At 36.3% G+C, this 17,046-nt stretch overlaps 1 protein-coding gene and 6 non-coding genes across 7 annotated transcripts; 6 read left to right on the plus strand and 1 right to left on the minus strand.

Annotated features, from left to right (window-relative positions):
- Positions 1–9,651: 9,651 nt before the first annotated feature.
- LOC112534269 lies at positions 9,652–9,742 on the plus strand. Its single transcript, XR_003078566.1, has one exon. It is a non-coding gene; the product is annotated as a small nucleolar RNA Z157/R69/R10 (small nucleolar RNA).
- A 62-nt stretch (positions 9,743–9,804) lies between these two features.
- Positions 9,805–9,902, plus strand: LOC112534270. Its single transcript, XR_003078567.1, has one exon. It is a non-coding gene; the product is annotated as a small nucleolar RNA R11/Z151 (small nucleolar RNA).
- Positions 9,903–9,987: 85 nt separating this feature from the next.
- Positions 9,988–10,111, plus strand: LOC112534272. Its single transcript, XR_003078569.1, has one exon. It is a non-coding gene; the product is annotated as a small nucleolar RNA Z152/R70/R12 (small nucleolar RNA).
- A 125-nt stretch (positions 10,112–10,236) lies between these two features.
- LOC112534274 lies at positions 10,237–10,368 on the plus strand. Its single transcript, XR_003078571.2, has one exon. It is a non-coding gene; the product is annotated as a small nucleolar RNA snoR80 (small nucleolar RNA).
- A 162-nt stretch (positions 10,369–10,530) lies between these two features.
- On the plus strand, positions 10,531–10,619 carry LOC112534268. The gene has a single exon (XR_003078565.1). It is a non-coding gene; the product is annotated as a small nucleolar RNA Z157/R69/R10 (small nucleolar RNA).
- Positions 10,620–10,688: 69 nt separating this feature from the next.
- On the plus strand, positions 10,689–10,772 carry LOC112534271. The gene has a single exon (XR_003078568.1). It is a non-coding gene; the product is annotated as a small nucleolar RNA R11/Z151 (small nucleolar RNA).
- Positions 10,773–13,338: 2,566 nt separating this feature from the next.
- LOC125370642 (uncharacterized mitochondrial protein AtMg00860-like) lies at positions 13,339–13,884 on the minus strand. The gene has a single exon (XM_048376935.1). It carries the CDS (start codon positions 13,882–13,884, stop codon positions 13,339–13,341), a length of 546 nt encoding a protein of 181 aa, XP_048232892.1.
- Positions 13,885–17,046: the final 3,162 nt, after the last annotated feature.

The raw sequence follows: 17,046 nt of genomic DNA on the forward strand, positions 1-17,046 counted from the left end.
ACTCTTCGGGCCGGGCTTGGACAACAACTTTTGTGTACAAGCCCGGCCCGGCCCGAACCCATAAAAAGCCCTAATTTTTAGGGCCGGGCTTGGAATTTCCATAAAAATCCAAGCCTGATCCGGCCCGATGTTTAGTTTAATTAGAAAAAAAAATGTCATACCTAGCATTTAAAGTTGTAACCTTTAATTTATAATTAAGTGCTACTTACCACTTAGCTACTTATTATTTTAGTTTATAATTTTATTGTTATTAATAATATATTTAAATAAAACTAAATTCAAACCCGACCGGAACCCGCACAGCCCGACCCGTATTTACAGGTTTAACAATTGATCGGGCCGGGTTTTTTAAAAAAAATTCGGGCTCGGACTTAGACTGAGAGATATTAAAAAATTTCCGGACTTGGGCGAGCTCGGGCTTGTTCAAAATAAAATCCAGTCCGGTCAGGCCCGGCCTATGAACAGGTCTAGTCCAAAGCCAGTGTTTATTATTTGAACTAATAATTAAATGTCTATATATGTATAGATGAATATAATAATATTAATTAAAAGTTGTCATTGTATCACCCTCCTCCTCTCTCCCTTTCCCTCCCTCATCGTCGATTCTTCCTTTGGACCTTCTTTTTTCGGCCATCTTTTAGCGTCTAACTCCGTCCAAAGGGAGTTTCCAGCGTCGCCAATGTCTGACAAGCACCCTTATCACCGGAATCAGCTGGGCTACGACGGAAATTGGAGGAGGAAGGCGTCCTCTTGCTGCCATCGTCAGATCGTCGTCTTGCCAGCATCTTTTAGGCAAACTAGCACTAGAATCGTGTTTCTCACCCTCCAAAACCCTAAAACCAAGCCTCATCGTTGTTCCCTCGCCGGTAGACTTGCGATAGCCTCACTAGAGCTGAGAATTTTTAACCTCGATATGGTGGCTTCTTGTGAGCTTTAGGCGAAGATTTATGCATTTTTGGACTCCACACTTCTCAATCTACGCGTGGGTACCTTCGGATTCGATCTTTGACACTGTTGAAAATAACAGCTTTTGAACCTTAGTCCCTATGCATATCACCCTCATTCTCTCTCCCTCTCCCTCCCTTATCGTCGATTCTTCCTCCCCTACCTTTGGACCTTCTTTTTCTAGCCATCTTTCAGCATCTAAACTCGGTCAAAGGGAGTTTCCAGCGTCGCCTTTTGACAGGTGTCCTTATCACTGATATCAGATCGGGTATATGGCGGAAAGTGGAGAAGGAAGGCGTCCTCTTGCTGCCATCTTCAAATTGTTGTCTTATCGATGTCTTTTGGGCAAACTAGCACTGGAATCGTGTTCCTCACCTTCCAAAACTCCAACACCAAGCCTCATCGTTGTTATTCCCTCGCCGGTAGCCTTGCAATAGCCTCACTGGAGTCGAAAGTTTTCGGCCTTAATCTGATGGCTTCCTATGAGCTTCAAGCGGAGATTTTTGCATTTTTGGACTCCACACTTCTCAATCTACGTTTGGGTACCTTCGTATCTGATTTTTAACATCGTTGGAAATACCAGCTTTTTAACCTTAGTCCCTATGCATATCACCCTCCTCCTTTCTCTCTCTCCTTCCCTCATCATTGATTTTTCCTCCCCCACCTTTGGACCTTCTTTTCCAGCCATCTTTCAGCATCTAACTTTGGTCAAAGGGAGTTTCCAGCGTCGCTAGTATCTGACAAGCGTCCTTGTCACCGAAATCGGATGGGCTGCGGCAGAAATTGGATGAGGAAGTCATCCTCTTACTGTCATCGTCAAATCGTCATCGTGTCAGCGTCTTTTGGTCAAACTGACACTGGAATCGTGTTCCTCATCCTCCAAAACCCCAAGACCAAGCCTCATCGTTGTTGTTCCCCCATTGATAGCCTTGTGATAGCCTCACCAGAGCCGAAACTTTTTAGTCTCGATCTAGTGGCTTCTTGTGATCTTTAGGCAGATATTTTTGCATTTTTGGACGCCACACTTCTCAATCTACAAACGGGTACCTTCGGATCCAATTTTCGACGCTGTTGGAAATACCAGCTTTTGAACCCCGATGTTTTCAAGATGCGTGTATCATCAAAAATTCATCTCGATGTAAAACCTTTGGACCCGAATAATTTATTTAATATTATTGGTAATCATTTAGTTAACTAATTATAAATTATAAATAATTAATTAATTAATAGCTTAATTATACATGTGGAGAATTTTAGTGATTAGTTAATTACTATTTGATAATTGCGATAGATAAATGGTTATGAATAATCTAATTAAATATTAGAGAACTATGTGTGATTTGATTGTAAATTGAGATAATTAAGCTAGTTAATTTATTATTATTGGAATTGTGACGTGTTATTGAGTCAGAAAAATAATGCAAATGTGGGTAATCCGACTCCCGTTAAAAATTTAATAATCATTAGAAGTATTTTTAGCAAGTTCCGGGTCCGTTTTATGAGATAGATGTCCACATTTTAGTGGAGATTTTACTTAATTTTTGATAAAATTTCCAAGTAGGAAATAGTAGAAATTTCTAGACAGTCTAATCCTAGGAATCTAGATCTAGGATTAATTTAGAATATTTTATTAATTAAATTATTTTTATAATAGATAACCCGATAGTTCAGCCAGCTTTGTCGGAGACGTAGGAGCAACTAAAGGATTCAATAGAACTGCGATTTAAAATCATATAATCAATAGTATTATTGTCATGTCATTATTTAAACTCAATATTATTTAATTAGTAATATTAATATTACTATCATTTTTATTACAATTATTATTGTTATCATTATTTTCATTATTATCACAATCATTATTGTTGATATTATTGTTATCTTATTTGTTGTTTTATTATTATTATTATTATTATTATTGCATTTTTAAGCACCATGTCTGATTTAAACAATGTTATTTAATTTAATATTTAATATTAAATTGAATAATATCATGGTTGCCTCTGTAATTCATGTTACTTTATTTATTATTGTTGCTATAATTATTTAATATAATTCGGCAATGAAGATGACAGTATAATATATTACCTAATATATTGCATCAGGATCGTGTGTGCACTAGTGTAAATAAGAGACAAGTAATAAAGGTATATATATGCGATGTGCCCTAGTCGAGTACAACTCTCTAGGCTTACAAGATTCAAAATTGCTGAAGGAAAGGCCCTGGTCGAGCATAGTTTTTTGGGCGTTACCTGAGTTGGAAATTAAGTGACCAAACTGGATTTAAAGATCTTGGTCAAGCTTTACTCTCTAGCGTTGGTCTTATTTGATACAAGAGTGTTTGTTGGCTACTAGAATTGAAGTCTAGGGTTCTGTTAATGTTCTCGTCCTCCATCTATTAAAATTGAATTTTTAACATTAATGACATATGACATGTGCTTTATTTATTTATGTAATAATTTATATTCGTTTAAATAATTATCTTATTACAATGGTTGCATTTTTTCAACATCCATTTTCAGATTTAGATATTGAGGAAATTACAAAAAATCTGATAATGAAAGTTATTGTTTTTCTCCAGTCTTAAGAGGCTGAAGACAGGCAAATCCTAATTAGGGTTGTGAGTAATCGAACCAAAATTATTTTTCTAAAATCAATTTGGAATAAATTGATAGAAAAAATTAAGTTTGAGAGGTGAAATTATAGATTTTGAAGTACATGGACTAAAGCATAAAAAAATTTCAGAACTTATTGGCCCCTGAACCAATAAGCTCTGTATATAGCCAAATCAGTTGTACATAGAGCTGATTGACACGACAAAGAGCCAATCGGCTCTACACAATCTCGATTGGTCTCTGTTTCAACTTTCGATGTTGTTTTATGTATTTACTCAATTTTAACGCCAAAATGCATCTTCTAGAAGCTATTATCCATAATAACTTGAATTTAGAAAGAATTTTATTTTGATATTTATCAAATAGAACATTCGATAAATTAAATATAATTTCTTTCTAAATATCGATATAATTAGATTTTTCATAAGTTTTTTTATTTCCTTCTATTATAAATAGAAAGTGAGGCCCTAGGTTTAGAGTTAATGATTATCAACTGTTGTTAGTAACTATCAGAGCATTTATTAGTAGTTGATAACAATTAAGAGAAATTAAAGTAACTAAGTTATGCATTTTTTACAACTCTTATAGAACGATAGTTGGTTTTCCAAAAGGCAAAAAAAAAAAAAAAAACAACTTTTAAAAATCAAAACACCAAAAATAAACTCTAAAGCTTTGGATTCATATTCCATATTCCATTCTACTTTCTTAGCACTAAAGACTTAAGGATCAACACAATATGGTGAGAACCTGAGGGTACCCAAATCCAACATCATCAACATACCCAAATCCAACATCATCAACATTCTCTCTACTTTTTTCTTTTAATTTTATGTTATTAGAAACATAAAATTACAAATTATGCTTCTGCATTGTAAGGTTTCGAGCGTGCATCCAAGTGTCTCTAGCGACTACGACACTGCAAAGTTTTCAACCTGATTGGAATTACGTTAACTAGTCACAGAGAATAGCACGGAGATGAGAGTTGCCACCCAGATAATTCACTAGGACACTTTTACTAATGAGAGATGTTTCTCGATTCCATAAGGAAGTTTATGTCACAAATCCAGAGATAGATCCGGAGCTAACTTTCTTATTTGTGTATCTTTATCTTTAATTTTATTATTTAATGGGCTATTTTCTATAAATATAATAATTATTTTATTACACATCAAGCACTATAATATGTGAGGTCCACCTAAGTTTAGCCCAGTTTAGGTATAATCCAATTTCCAATTATATTGTTAGCCTAAATTAGCTATTCAATTATGTACAAAGAGGCCCACCTAGTCTAGCCTAATTACAAATTATGCTTTAATTACTAAGTTTTTAACCTAAATGGGCTACATCTTACATGCCTAGAGTTAATTTAGTAATTCTATTCTAAGTGAGTTGATTAATTAATTAAATATGGTAAAGCTTACTAAGTATAATTTGATTTTAATTTAAGCCCAAACTTACCAATATGTTAATGTAATGGACTATAAATTGCATGCCAAAGTCTAAATTTTAGGACATGAGTCTAGATGTCTAATTTTAGTTAACAATCATATAACAGTTATTTGCCATTGTCAAAATAAAGTAAAATAAAATAAAATAAAAAAATAGTAAATATAATTATTACAACTTTTCCTACAATTAATAAACTTAAGAAAAATTACTAAAATATGTTAAAAGTGGCAATAATCGGCATAAAGGCTCGAAAATCCACGAATTAGGACAACTTGGGATGAATAGTTGATTGATGACATCATAGAGTTGATTTGGCTTAGCGCACAACTGATTGATGACATCATATAGCCGATCGGTTTAGCATAGAGCTATCGGCTCTAGGGCTTGATTATGGTCAGTTTTATAATTTTTTCGATCCTTTATTGCTTAGAAGTCGATTTAACATGCACAAGAGATAAAAAAAACATGATTAAAACTCAACAATATGAAGTAAAAATCATAACAAAACAAATCAAATAAAGGCAGAAATCATAAAATAATACAAACTCTATAAGAAAAAAAACTGATAGGAGGAAAATCAAACTTCATATGGCAGATCCTAGATTTAAATAATATAATTCTAGAAATTCAATATGATCATATAATCAAGAGAATAAATCTAACATATCACCCTATGTATTCCAATCATCATATTCAAAACTTAATAGAAAACATATTATCAGATATAAAACCCAATATGTTATATTATCAGATTTAAAACCCAGAATGCATAAACATTATAGAAATACATAAAACTATTAAAAACTCTAGATTTGATCATATAAGTCATATAAAACATTTGAAATCAACCCTAACACGTTTCTAGAATCATAAAATTAAAGAAATGGAAAGAAAATGCTAATGATGCTACTATGCAAATTCAATGTCACATAAAAAATAAATATGATATTTTATAAAAATATAGAACTATCCTTGAAGTCATTAAAAAAACCACTAAAAATATTAGGATTTGTAAATAAAAATTATATTGAAAATTTTACACAAATAAAATTTAAATTCTTTATTATTTCTATTAATATTTATTATACTAACAACATTATTATAAGAATCAACTACTAATAAAATTACTAATTTTAAATAATAAAATAATCAATATTTAATAAAAATAAAATTAATTTTATTATTTAATAATTAATAAAATTATTAATTTACCAAATATCAAATATAAAATTATATTGTAAAATTTATAATTAACTAGATTGAAGCATGACTATTTTATTATGCAAAAAAACTAAGAAGGCAAATAAAAGAAAAAGTATATTTAGTACATATGTTGGTCTTGAAACAAAAAGTATTATAAATTTAGTCATCAGCGGCACGTGTTAAATAACTTAGAGCCACATTGTTGCATGTAACTAGGTCGATGATATAATTTATGGATTGAAGCTGTTATATCCTGGACTTATGTACATCTAGCATTATGTATTTGGGAACACTTACACGTATGGCCCACTTGTTTTGAAAAAAAATTTGAGTTTAATTGACAATTTTTACCCACAATCAAAACAAAAAAATCGTCAACTCAATACATAATTTTTTGTTTCAACCAAAACACACATTTGTCTTCTCCAATATTAAAAAATCAACTTCTTTTATTTTTTTTTTATATTTTTATTGTACACACAGTCTTCTATTCTTAAAATTACAATGTTTACAATTTTATTGGCTTTTGATTTTAATCTTTCAAAGTTTAAGATTATTGCAAATCTCATTATTTTGCAAACATATTCATATTCATTTGAAATAGCATTTCAATATAATCACATAAATTGCTTTCAAAAATAGTAGTAAAAATATTAAAGAGTCTACAATTTAATTTTATGAAACTAAAGTTTATAACTGAAAAACTAACATTTTATATAGATTTTGTTATTGATGAATATATTATTTATTTTGCATGAAAAGAATATTCCTTTAAAACATCTTATGTATCTATGATAAACTTCTTGATTATAAGCTATAATTAATCAATTTATGTTATATATTTGATGAACCTCAAGTGATAAGTTGATGAACATGTTGCTAGTAGATGATGAACCTGTTGATTATAACTTACAAATAGTAAGTCTATACTATAAAAATGTATTATAAATTTAATGAATTTCAAGTGATATTTTAATGAACATATTGTTTGTAGATAATGGATCCATTTATTATTAACCAATGAATACTAATTTATTTGTATGCATATATGACATGTTCATTATGTAAAACTTTTACATTCATTTATTAATAATATAAGGTTTATTGTACTACAAAATTGACATATTCAATTTCAAAAATAATTTTTTTTTGTAGATAATGAACCTGTAGTGACACTTTAATGTATCTGTTGTTTGTAGATAATGAACCCGATTATTATAACTCATGAATACTGATTTATTTTCATGCACATATAATATGTTCATTACATAAAATCTTTATATTCATTTGTTAGTGATATAAGGTTTATTGTACTACAAAATGAACCTATTCTATTTTTCAAAAATAAATTTATTTTCAAAACTTTGAATAATACGATGAACTTGTAGTTCATATATAATGAACATAGAGTTCATATATAGTGATACTTTAATGAACCTGTTGTTTGTAGATAATGAACCCATTCATTGTAACTTAAGAATATTGATTTATTTTTATGCACATATGACATGTCCATTATGTAACACTTTTATATTTATTTATTAATAACATAAGATTTATTATACTATAAAATGAACATATTTCATTTAAAAAATAAATCTATTTTCAAAATTATAAATATCATGATAAATCTGTAGTTCATATATGATGAATCTAAAGTGATACTTTAATAAACTTATTATTTGTAAATAATGAACTCGTTCATTATAACTCATGAATAATGATTTTATTTTTATGCACATATGACATGTTCACTGCATAAAACTTTTATATTCATCTGTTAATGATATAAAGTTCATTATATTACAAAATGAATCTATTTCATTTCAAAAATATTTTATTTTTCAAAATTATAAACAACATGATGAACTTGTAGTTCATATATAATGAACCTCAAGTGATACTTTAATAAACCTGTTGTTTGTAGATCATAAACCTGTACATTATATAACCCATGAATACTGATTTATTTTTATGCACACGTGACATGTTTATCACATAAAACTTTTATACTGTTAGTAATATAAGGTTCATTATACTACGAAATGAACATATTCCATTTTAAAAATAAATTTATTTTCAAAATTATGAACAACACGATGAACCTGTAGTTCATATATACTGAATCTCAATGTTCTACATAGTAAATCTATTATTTTCAGCAATGAAATCGTTATCATACTTTTAGAAAAAAGGATTAAAGTTTGTAAAATCTGATTTAAAGATCTAAAGAATGGAGAGAAAATAAAGAATTTCGACTTGTTGAAAATAAGTTTTTAAAATCTACAAATATGAATAATCTATGTATGAAAATAAAAAAGAAAAAAAAATGAAAATAACAATATTATGCAGCAGAGAAAAAAAAAAAGAATAAAAAACAACTTATAAAATCTAATTTGAAGCTTTAAATGGTGGAGAATCGAGAATGAAAAAGACAAAATCAAATCAAACTGTTAAAAGAAAGTTTGCGATTTTATTTTAAATCGGCAATAATAGATAGATATTGTATTTGAAATGAAACTCTCTCATACGTGTGTTTTAAAATTTAGCTCTCACATTTAAATAAGATGGTCCTATTTTGAACATTGAGTACATAATATACAGTATATCCCATTGCATAATATAATTTACCTGATGGAGGATATATTGACCTTAATGAAATGTTCAAAGAGACCGGTGAAGTACTATGTGACAGCCCAGGAGAAGTATCTAGTGGAGTGGAGCATGTGTTGTTTAACAGTTGATGTAACTTCGGCTTCTATAATATTGACTTTGGATGGGAAAGCCTGTGCGGACTACTTGGGCTGGTATTAATTCATCAGAAATTGTGTTTGTGAATTCAGTCATGCTTATGGATGCAAGAAAGGACAAAGGGATAGAAGCATGACTTATTTAGATGAAGAAGACATGCTTTTATTGGAGAAAGATTAAAAGCTTCTTCGATATCCTTGTGCTGATCCAGTTCCCCGATGAATTCTCCCTGTGATACCCATGATTCCCAGATTACCAACTCTGGATGTTTGTGCTTAAAGCATTCTGAATGACAAATAGAAAGCCAGTACGGACAGTATTATGGGCCTTGAACTCTCTACAGTGGCTATAAAATCAGGGCATAGTCTCACTTCCGCCTAAAGGAGTTGTGTATCTTAATGGGCTCTCCTTAACAGGCTTAATCAGCTTTAAAGTTTCAGAGTCCAATAATAGAGAAAAACACACAAACACGGCAGAAACCTGAAACCCTAATTGACACACCTCTCTATCTCTCTCTTCTCTCTTAATTCTCTCTATATAAATAGATCACATACGCCCTATTCACAATCTGCGCTCTGCCTCCTTTTCCAAAACTCAATCCTATAATAGGGTTTTCTCTAATGTTTTGTTTTTTGGTTTTTTTTTTTTTTTTTTTTTGGTTTTTAAATCTTGAATCTTGAAAAAGAAGGGTTGTTGCAGTGATGAAGCAATTTAGATTTGTGGACTAGAGTTTCTGATCTTGTAGTTGAAGACTAACCCTTGGCTGTCTGAGCACACCCTCTTCTTATTCTTATGCATCAATTTTAGTTTTTTCTTCAAGATTTATGATATGATTGGGTATGGGCTTATGATGATAATTTCAATTATCTTAGCGGATTTCAGTGAGATATTTTTGTAAAAATTTTATCAATGATCTGATTGTTACACACACTGAAGCCCTGAACAAAAAAACAAATTTCTTTCTGTTTCTTTTTTCGAATCTTTTAAATTTAGGGCAGCTTTTGTAATGGAAAGTTATGGTGTTGAAGCAATGATGAGGTGAAGCACTGAAACAGTGTTGAAAGGGTAGTGGACAGGTACCCAGTTGATAACTGAGGGCTTGCCGTGAACTCTATCTAATTAAACGACTTCTCCTTCCACTGAGCTCCAATTCCATTGCTGTGAATCAGATAATTAAGGTTAATAATAGGGTTTTGTGAATTAGTTCTTTATGTTAAATTAAGGTTTTGATAGGTGAAAATTGCAGATGAGAAGCAAAAAAATAGCACCCATTACCAATTCTGGTGGATAATAAGTTCCTCTTGGTATAATGGCTTGGGTGCTATAGTTAAAGTCTCTTGTGGCTTATCCTGATTAATGGCTTTTTCTGTCATGTCATCTAATCCTGGAAACACCACATAAATTTCATGTCATCTAATCCTGGAAACACCTCATACGCTGTTTAATTTAATTTAATCAATAAATTGAAAGTTGAATTATTAAAAATATTTCAAACTACAAAATTAACTGAAATTAGAATAAAACTTAATTTTGATTCGACTGAATAATTTCCATTAAGAAGAAGAGTTGTGTTGCAGTGATGAAGCAAATTAAATTGTGGACTAGAGTTTCTGATCTTTGTAGTTGAAGACTAACCCTTGGCTGTCTGAGCGCACCTTCTTCTAATTTTGTGTTATTTTCTTTCTGATTCTTTTTATAAATTTTTTTTTAAATATGATTAGAAATGGGCTAATGATGATAATAATAGTAATTATCTTAGCGGATTTCAGTGAGACATCAATGATCTGATTGTTACACACATTGAAGCCCTCCTTATTTCTTTTAATTTGAGTAATGTTGTTAATTAAAAGGTATACTTTTGTCTCAACATCTAAGGAACACGTACAAATTCCAGGATTGCTATATGCACTTGGAACCCTATGAAAAATGATGCAGATAATTTCCGGATTTTGGCCCAAAGTTTAATTACAATTTTAATGTTCAGAGTGTGATTTAGACCCTAAATATTTTCAAAATGAATCAATTTTGTTTTGAGCGTGTGTGTATATATATATATATATATATATTAACACAATGATAGATTCATTCAAATGAAGAAGGTTGAATTACAGATAACTCCCTTAGCCATATCATTTGGCTATCGGAGCGCATAACAGGACTGCTACAATTAAGTGTTTTTTTGGCCAGAGAATCAGCCACCCAATTTCTAGTTCGAGGAATGAAAAAAAATAACAAGAAGTAAAAAAAGCTTTAAGTGCTACAATGTCATCCAATATAGCTGCCAGCTCCTGAGCTGTAGTATGCAAACCGTTTACCATGCCAATGACCATCTTCGAGTCCCCTTGAACCCGTTTTCCAACCTTGGAGGATTTCCATAGTGATGACACTAGACTATTCCAATAGCACCCTTGATTGATTGTTTGTGGTAAGCTCCATCGAAATTGCACTTGAACCAACCAGGTTCTAAGGCCCATTGTCATGTGAGTTTTGTTTTATCTCTAAATTTTGCCCACGTGCGGCCTAGCTCACTTGATTTTCCCGAAGTCAAGATTGCTAGTCAGCCTTCCATCGGATGCCAAACTCGGCAAAATGACAGCAATTACGCCAGCGGAAGTAAGCTTAAGAAAGTGGCACAAAGAGAGCACAAGAGTTTTGGAAATGTAAGCTTATATTGCTTAGTTCTCTATCTTTTTCTCTATATTACAAATGAAGCATGGAGGAGGTATTTATAGGCTTCCCCCTGTCACCAACACGGTCATGTTCCTGGCCGTGTTGAGAACACGGTTTGGTGTTCTTGGCCGTGTTACTCTCTGTGGCCGTGTTCTCTAGAAGCTTCTAGCTCTTTCATGTTTTGACGCATCCAACACAGCCGTGTTTGTGGTCGTGTTGGTAACACGGGCGGTGTTGAATCCAACACGGCTGTGTCATGGGTGGCCTTCCTTGCCCAATTGTGAGGCGGTCCGTGTCATGGGTAGCCTTCCTTGCCCAATTGTGAGGCGGGCCGTGACATTCTCCCCCACTCAATCTGGCAACGCCCCCGTTGCCTTCTTCTCGTAAGCTTTGATTTTCTCCTCGAATTGCCACAAGTCACGAATCGGCTCCCAACTTGCCTCACTTTCGGGGAGTCCCTTCCACTTGACAAGAAACTCCGTCATTGGAGGTTGATTGGATTGTGGCACCTTACGATGAGAGATGATATAGTCCACTTCTTTATCATACTGAGCCCGCACATTCAAAGGAGCTTTTGTAGACTTACCTCGGCTTGGGTCATCGCGATCCTCTCTATATGGCTTCAGCATGCTCACATGAAAGACATGATGGATCTTGATGCCTTGTGGAAGTTCCACCTTGTACGCTACCTTACCCACACATTTGATAATGGGGAAAGGTCCATCGTACCTTCTTCTGAGTCCCCAATGAAGTCCGTCGGCTTTACCATGCAAGTATAGCTTGACAAGCACCTTGTCCCCTTCTTTGAACTCCATTGGTCTCTTCTTCTTGTCCGCCCACTTCTTCATTCACTTGGATGCCTTTTCCAAGTAGGCTCGAGCAACGTCGGCTTGCTCCCTCCATTCCTTCGCAAGCTTGAAGGCGGGTGGACTTTGGCTTGACCAATCCATGGCAAGAGTGCTTGGTGTGTAGAGTTGTTGGCCCGTAACTATCTCGAATGGACTCTTGCCTGTAGACTCGCTTCTTTGCAAATTGTAAGAGAATTGGGCAACATCAAGCAGCTTCGCCCAATCTCGTTGATTGGCACTCATGCAGTGCCTCAGATATAGTTCCAAGAGTGCATTGATCCTCTCGGTTTGCCCATCGGTTTGGGGGTGCATGCTTGTAGAGAACCTGAGGTCGGTACCTAGCAGCTTGAACAACTCTGTCCAAAAATGATCCGTGAAGCGAGTATCTCGATCGCTCACTATTGATTTTGGCACACCCCAATACTTCACCACATGTTTCATGAAAAGATGGGCAGCTTCTTCGGCGGTGACGGCCTTTGGAGCGGGAATGAAGATGCCATATTTCGAGAATCGATCCACCACCACGAAGATCTATGCACAACCTTCGGACAAAGGAAGCCCCACGATAAAATCCATAGAGACACTTTCCCATGGTCTTCCAGGAATAGGAAGTGGCTCTATTAAACCACTCGGGGCTTGTTGCTCCATCTTGTCTTGTTGACACACAAGACAAGTCCTCACGTAGGCCTCCATATCTTCCCTCATGCGAGGCCAATAGTAGGCATTCTCCACAAGCGCCATTATGCGTTGTATGCCGGGATGACCCGCCCACTTGCTGTCGTGGCACTCTTTAAGGATCTCCTTCTCTTGCACCGTATACTTCTTTTTGGTGTCATTCAGTTTCCTGCTTTCGAAGGCTATTGGATGCCCCTCTTGCATAAGTACTCCACCAATAGCAAAGTCGGAAGCATCTGTGTGGATTTCGAATGCCTTAGTTGGTCGGGAAGTGCTAAGACCGACTCCTCCATGATGGCCTTCTTTAGCCCTTCAAAGGCTTGTTGGCGCTTCGTAGACCAATCCCAAGCACGACCCTTCTTTAATAGATCCGTCAAAGGAGTGGCAATGGAAGAATAGCCCTTGATGAACCTCCGATAATAGTTCACCAAACCAAGGAAAGATCTCAACTCGGTCACCTTGGTTGGCGGCTCCCAATCTTGGATGACCTTCACCTTTGAACCATCCATCCGTAGCTTTCCATCGCCAACGATATGCCCAAGGAATGCCACCTCTCGTTGGGCAAAAGAGCATTTCTCATTTTTGACGTAGAGCTCGTTATCCCGCAAAGCTTTGAACACTAGCCTTAGATGCTCTACGTGCTCTTTCAAAGTGTTGCTATACACAACAATATCATCAAGGTAAACAACGACAAACTGATCAAGGTAAAGAGCAAGTACCTTGTTCATAAATGTACAGAATGTGGCCGGTGCATTTGTAAGACCAAAGGGCATAACAAGGAATTCGTATGATCCATATCTCGTCACGCATGCTGTCCTTGGCTCATGTCCCTCGGAAATGCGCACTTAGTAGTACCCGGACCGTAAATCCAACTTGGTAAACCACTTAGCACCACCAAGTTGATCGAAGATGTCGGCAATGTTAGGAATCGGGTACTTATTCTTGATTGTGATCTTGTTTAGCACACGGTAGACTATGCATAACCGAAGAGAACCGTCGTGTTTCTTTTGAAACAGGACCGGCGCACCATATGGAGCTTTGGATGGCCTTATGTAGCCTGCATCAAGTAGCTCCTTAAGTTGCCTCTTTAGTTCCTCTAGCTCAGGAGGCGCCATACGATAGGGTGCAAAGGCGGGTGGTTTGGCTCCCGGTTCTAACTCGATCTCGTGGTCCATCTCTCATCGTGGAGGAAGCTTTTTCGGCAGCTCAGGCGGAATAACATCTTTAAACTCATCAAGCACGCCTTGGATAGGGCTTGGAACTGTGGCACCATTAATATGGGGACCTTTTTCCATCTTGAGGGTTACTAGGAAGGTAGGCTCCTTCCTTTTTACCCTTTTAGAGAGTTGGATGGCCGATACCATTATATCTTGGCTTAGCTCCCTCTTTATCGGCACCACACAAGGTTGGCCATTCTCCATTATGCACATGGTGTTGGCGTAGGGAACTAAGAATGCCTTCACCATGTCGAGGAAGTCCATGCCAAGATAGAATCGTTGATCATCAATAGGAGCAATGGTGATATCGACCTTACCTTGCCATTGGCCTATTCGAATGTTGGTCCCTTTCGCTATGCCAATGATAGGTAGCCTCTTCGCATTCACGCCCTTGATGAAGCCTTTTTCCTTTTTATAAGGCAGCCCTATAGAGTCAGCCACCTCCTTCGCCATGTACACCGTATCAGCCCTGGTATTCACCATGGCTTGGATGCTTTTGCCTCCGATGTTAGTCTCCACGTACATCCGACCACGAGGCTTCTGCTCCACTTTAGCTTGGATGGCATTGAGGAGTCGAAGGGAAGCAATTCTTCGTTCTTCTTCTCGCTTCTCCTCTTTGGTGATTACTAAAGCTCCAAGCTTCCCACGCTTTGGACACTCGTAAGCATGATGAGGTCCATTGCAGATGAAGCAAGCAAGCTTTTTCGGAGAAGAACTACGCTTGTCTTCCTTCTTCCACTTGCCTTTATCCTTGTATGAAGCCTTGCCATCTTTGGTAGAAGATTTTCCTCTATCTCCACCACCTTTGTCACTTCCTTCGTACTTCTTTATCTTTGGCTTGAATGAGTCCTTCTTCTTCAACTCTATCAAGGACTCGGCAACCGCCATCGCGGTGGCAAGGTCTTGCACTTTCTAGCTCTAATTGAGCCCATCGACACAAACCATCAATGAAGGCATGGAATGCTTCTTTCTCTCCCAATTCGGGAATCTCCAACATCAATTCGGAGAATTCTTTCACATATTCCCGAATGTAGCCATCTCTATGTTGAAGTCGTCGAAGCTTTGACCTTGCCTCCTTCTCGGCATTGTCGGGATAAAATTGCTTCTTAAGCTCCCACACAAAATCATCCCATGTATTAATGGTGCAAAGGCCCTTTTTCACATCCTCGCACCTGCGTCTCCACCATACGGTAGCAATATCACTTAAGTAGAGAGATACGGACTTTACCTTAGTGGCGTCATCCACTATGCCCACTGCATCGAAGTATCCCTCCAAGTTCCACAAGAAGTTGTCGATCTCCCTTGCACTCCTAGCCCCACCGTAGGCCTTTGGTTTAGGAGCATTGACTTTGTGCACCATTATTACTTGCGCTCCCCCACTATTCGCCAACGTGGCCTTGCACAAGTTAAGCTCCACCTCGAGCTTATCGACCTTCTCCAGGCATTGGGCAAGCAACTTCTTAAGAGCCTCATTGTCCCTCGCTACATTGTCGGCGAGAATATTAAAGGCACCTTGCATCTCCCCGCGAAGCTCTCCATCGTCCTCCTTGGACTCTAGCTTCTCGATGCGAAGGTCCATGTCTTCGATTTTATTATACCAATCGGACATGGCAGTCTCCACCTTGACTAGCCTTTCCTCCATCGCGCCAATCACGTCGTGGGACTTATCCCTACGGCCCTTTCCGCTATCCTTTCCTCCTTCCCTTGGAATGGGAGGAGCGGTAGAAGTGGATTGCTCACCAACTTTGGCCATAATCTCGTGCAAGAATTCCCCAAAGAACTCAACCGCGCTCTAATGCCAACTGGGCTTTGACACGAACTTGGCTTTGATACCAACTGTCACGTGAGTTTTGTTTTATCCCCAAACTTTGCCCACATGCGGCCTAGCTCACTTTATTTCCCCGAAGTCAAGATTGCTAGTCAGCCTTCCCTCGGATGCCAAACTCGGCAAAATGGCAGCAATTACGCCAGCGGAAGTAAGCTTAAGAAAGTGGCACAAAGAGAGCACAAGAGTTTTGGAAATGTAAGCTTATATTGCTTAGTTCTCTATCTCTTTCTCTATATTACAAATGAAACATGGAGGAGGTATTTATAGGCTTCCCCCTGTCACCAACACGGCCGTGTTGAGAACACGGTTTGGTGTTCCTGGCCGTGTTACTCTCTATGGCCGTGTTCTCTCTGTGGCCGTGTTCTCTAGAAGCTTCTAGCTCTTTCATATTTTGACGCATCTAACACGGCCGTGTTTGTGGTCGTGTTGGTAACACGGGCGGTGTTGAATCCAACACGGCCGTGTCATGGGTAGCCTTCATTGCCCAATTGTGAGGCGGGCCGTGACACCATTGATCATTATTATCGGTCTCCTATTCCCTGCTAGGGCCAGTAGGGGGAGTATCCACTTTGCAAAGACCAAAATCTCGAAAGATAGCTGCAGCCTTTTGGAGAATAAATTCCACCGTCAAGTCATGCGCTTCAAAAATGAGTGCATTTCGTGCTTTCTAAAGCGCCCATAAAACTACAATAGCATATACTATTTTTCGCAAAAATACTTAGAAACTTGAGATGATTAACCAGTAGTGTCTAGCTTTCTACGAATGTCTTCCCATACTAGGCTAATGTACAAATATGTGTAACTGACTGGAATGTCACTCTCCTATGAGAAATGCTTTCCCCTAC

This window comes from Ricinus communis, chromosome 7, assembly GCF_019578655.1.
Source record: "Ricinus communis isolate WT05 ecotype wild-type chromosome 7, ASM1957865v1, whole genome shotgun sequence".
Classification (NCBI taxonomy): Eukaryota; Viridiplantae; Streptophyta; class Magnoliopsida; order Malpighiales; family Euphorbiaceae; genus Ricinus; species Ricinus communis.

Coding starts and splice junctions, on each gene's coding strand:
- LOC125370642 (XM_048376935.1), bottom strand. CDS start 13,884: ATGAACAAGGTACTTGCTCTTTACCTTGATCAGTTTGTCGTTGTTTAC.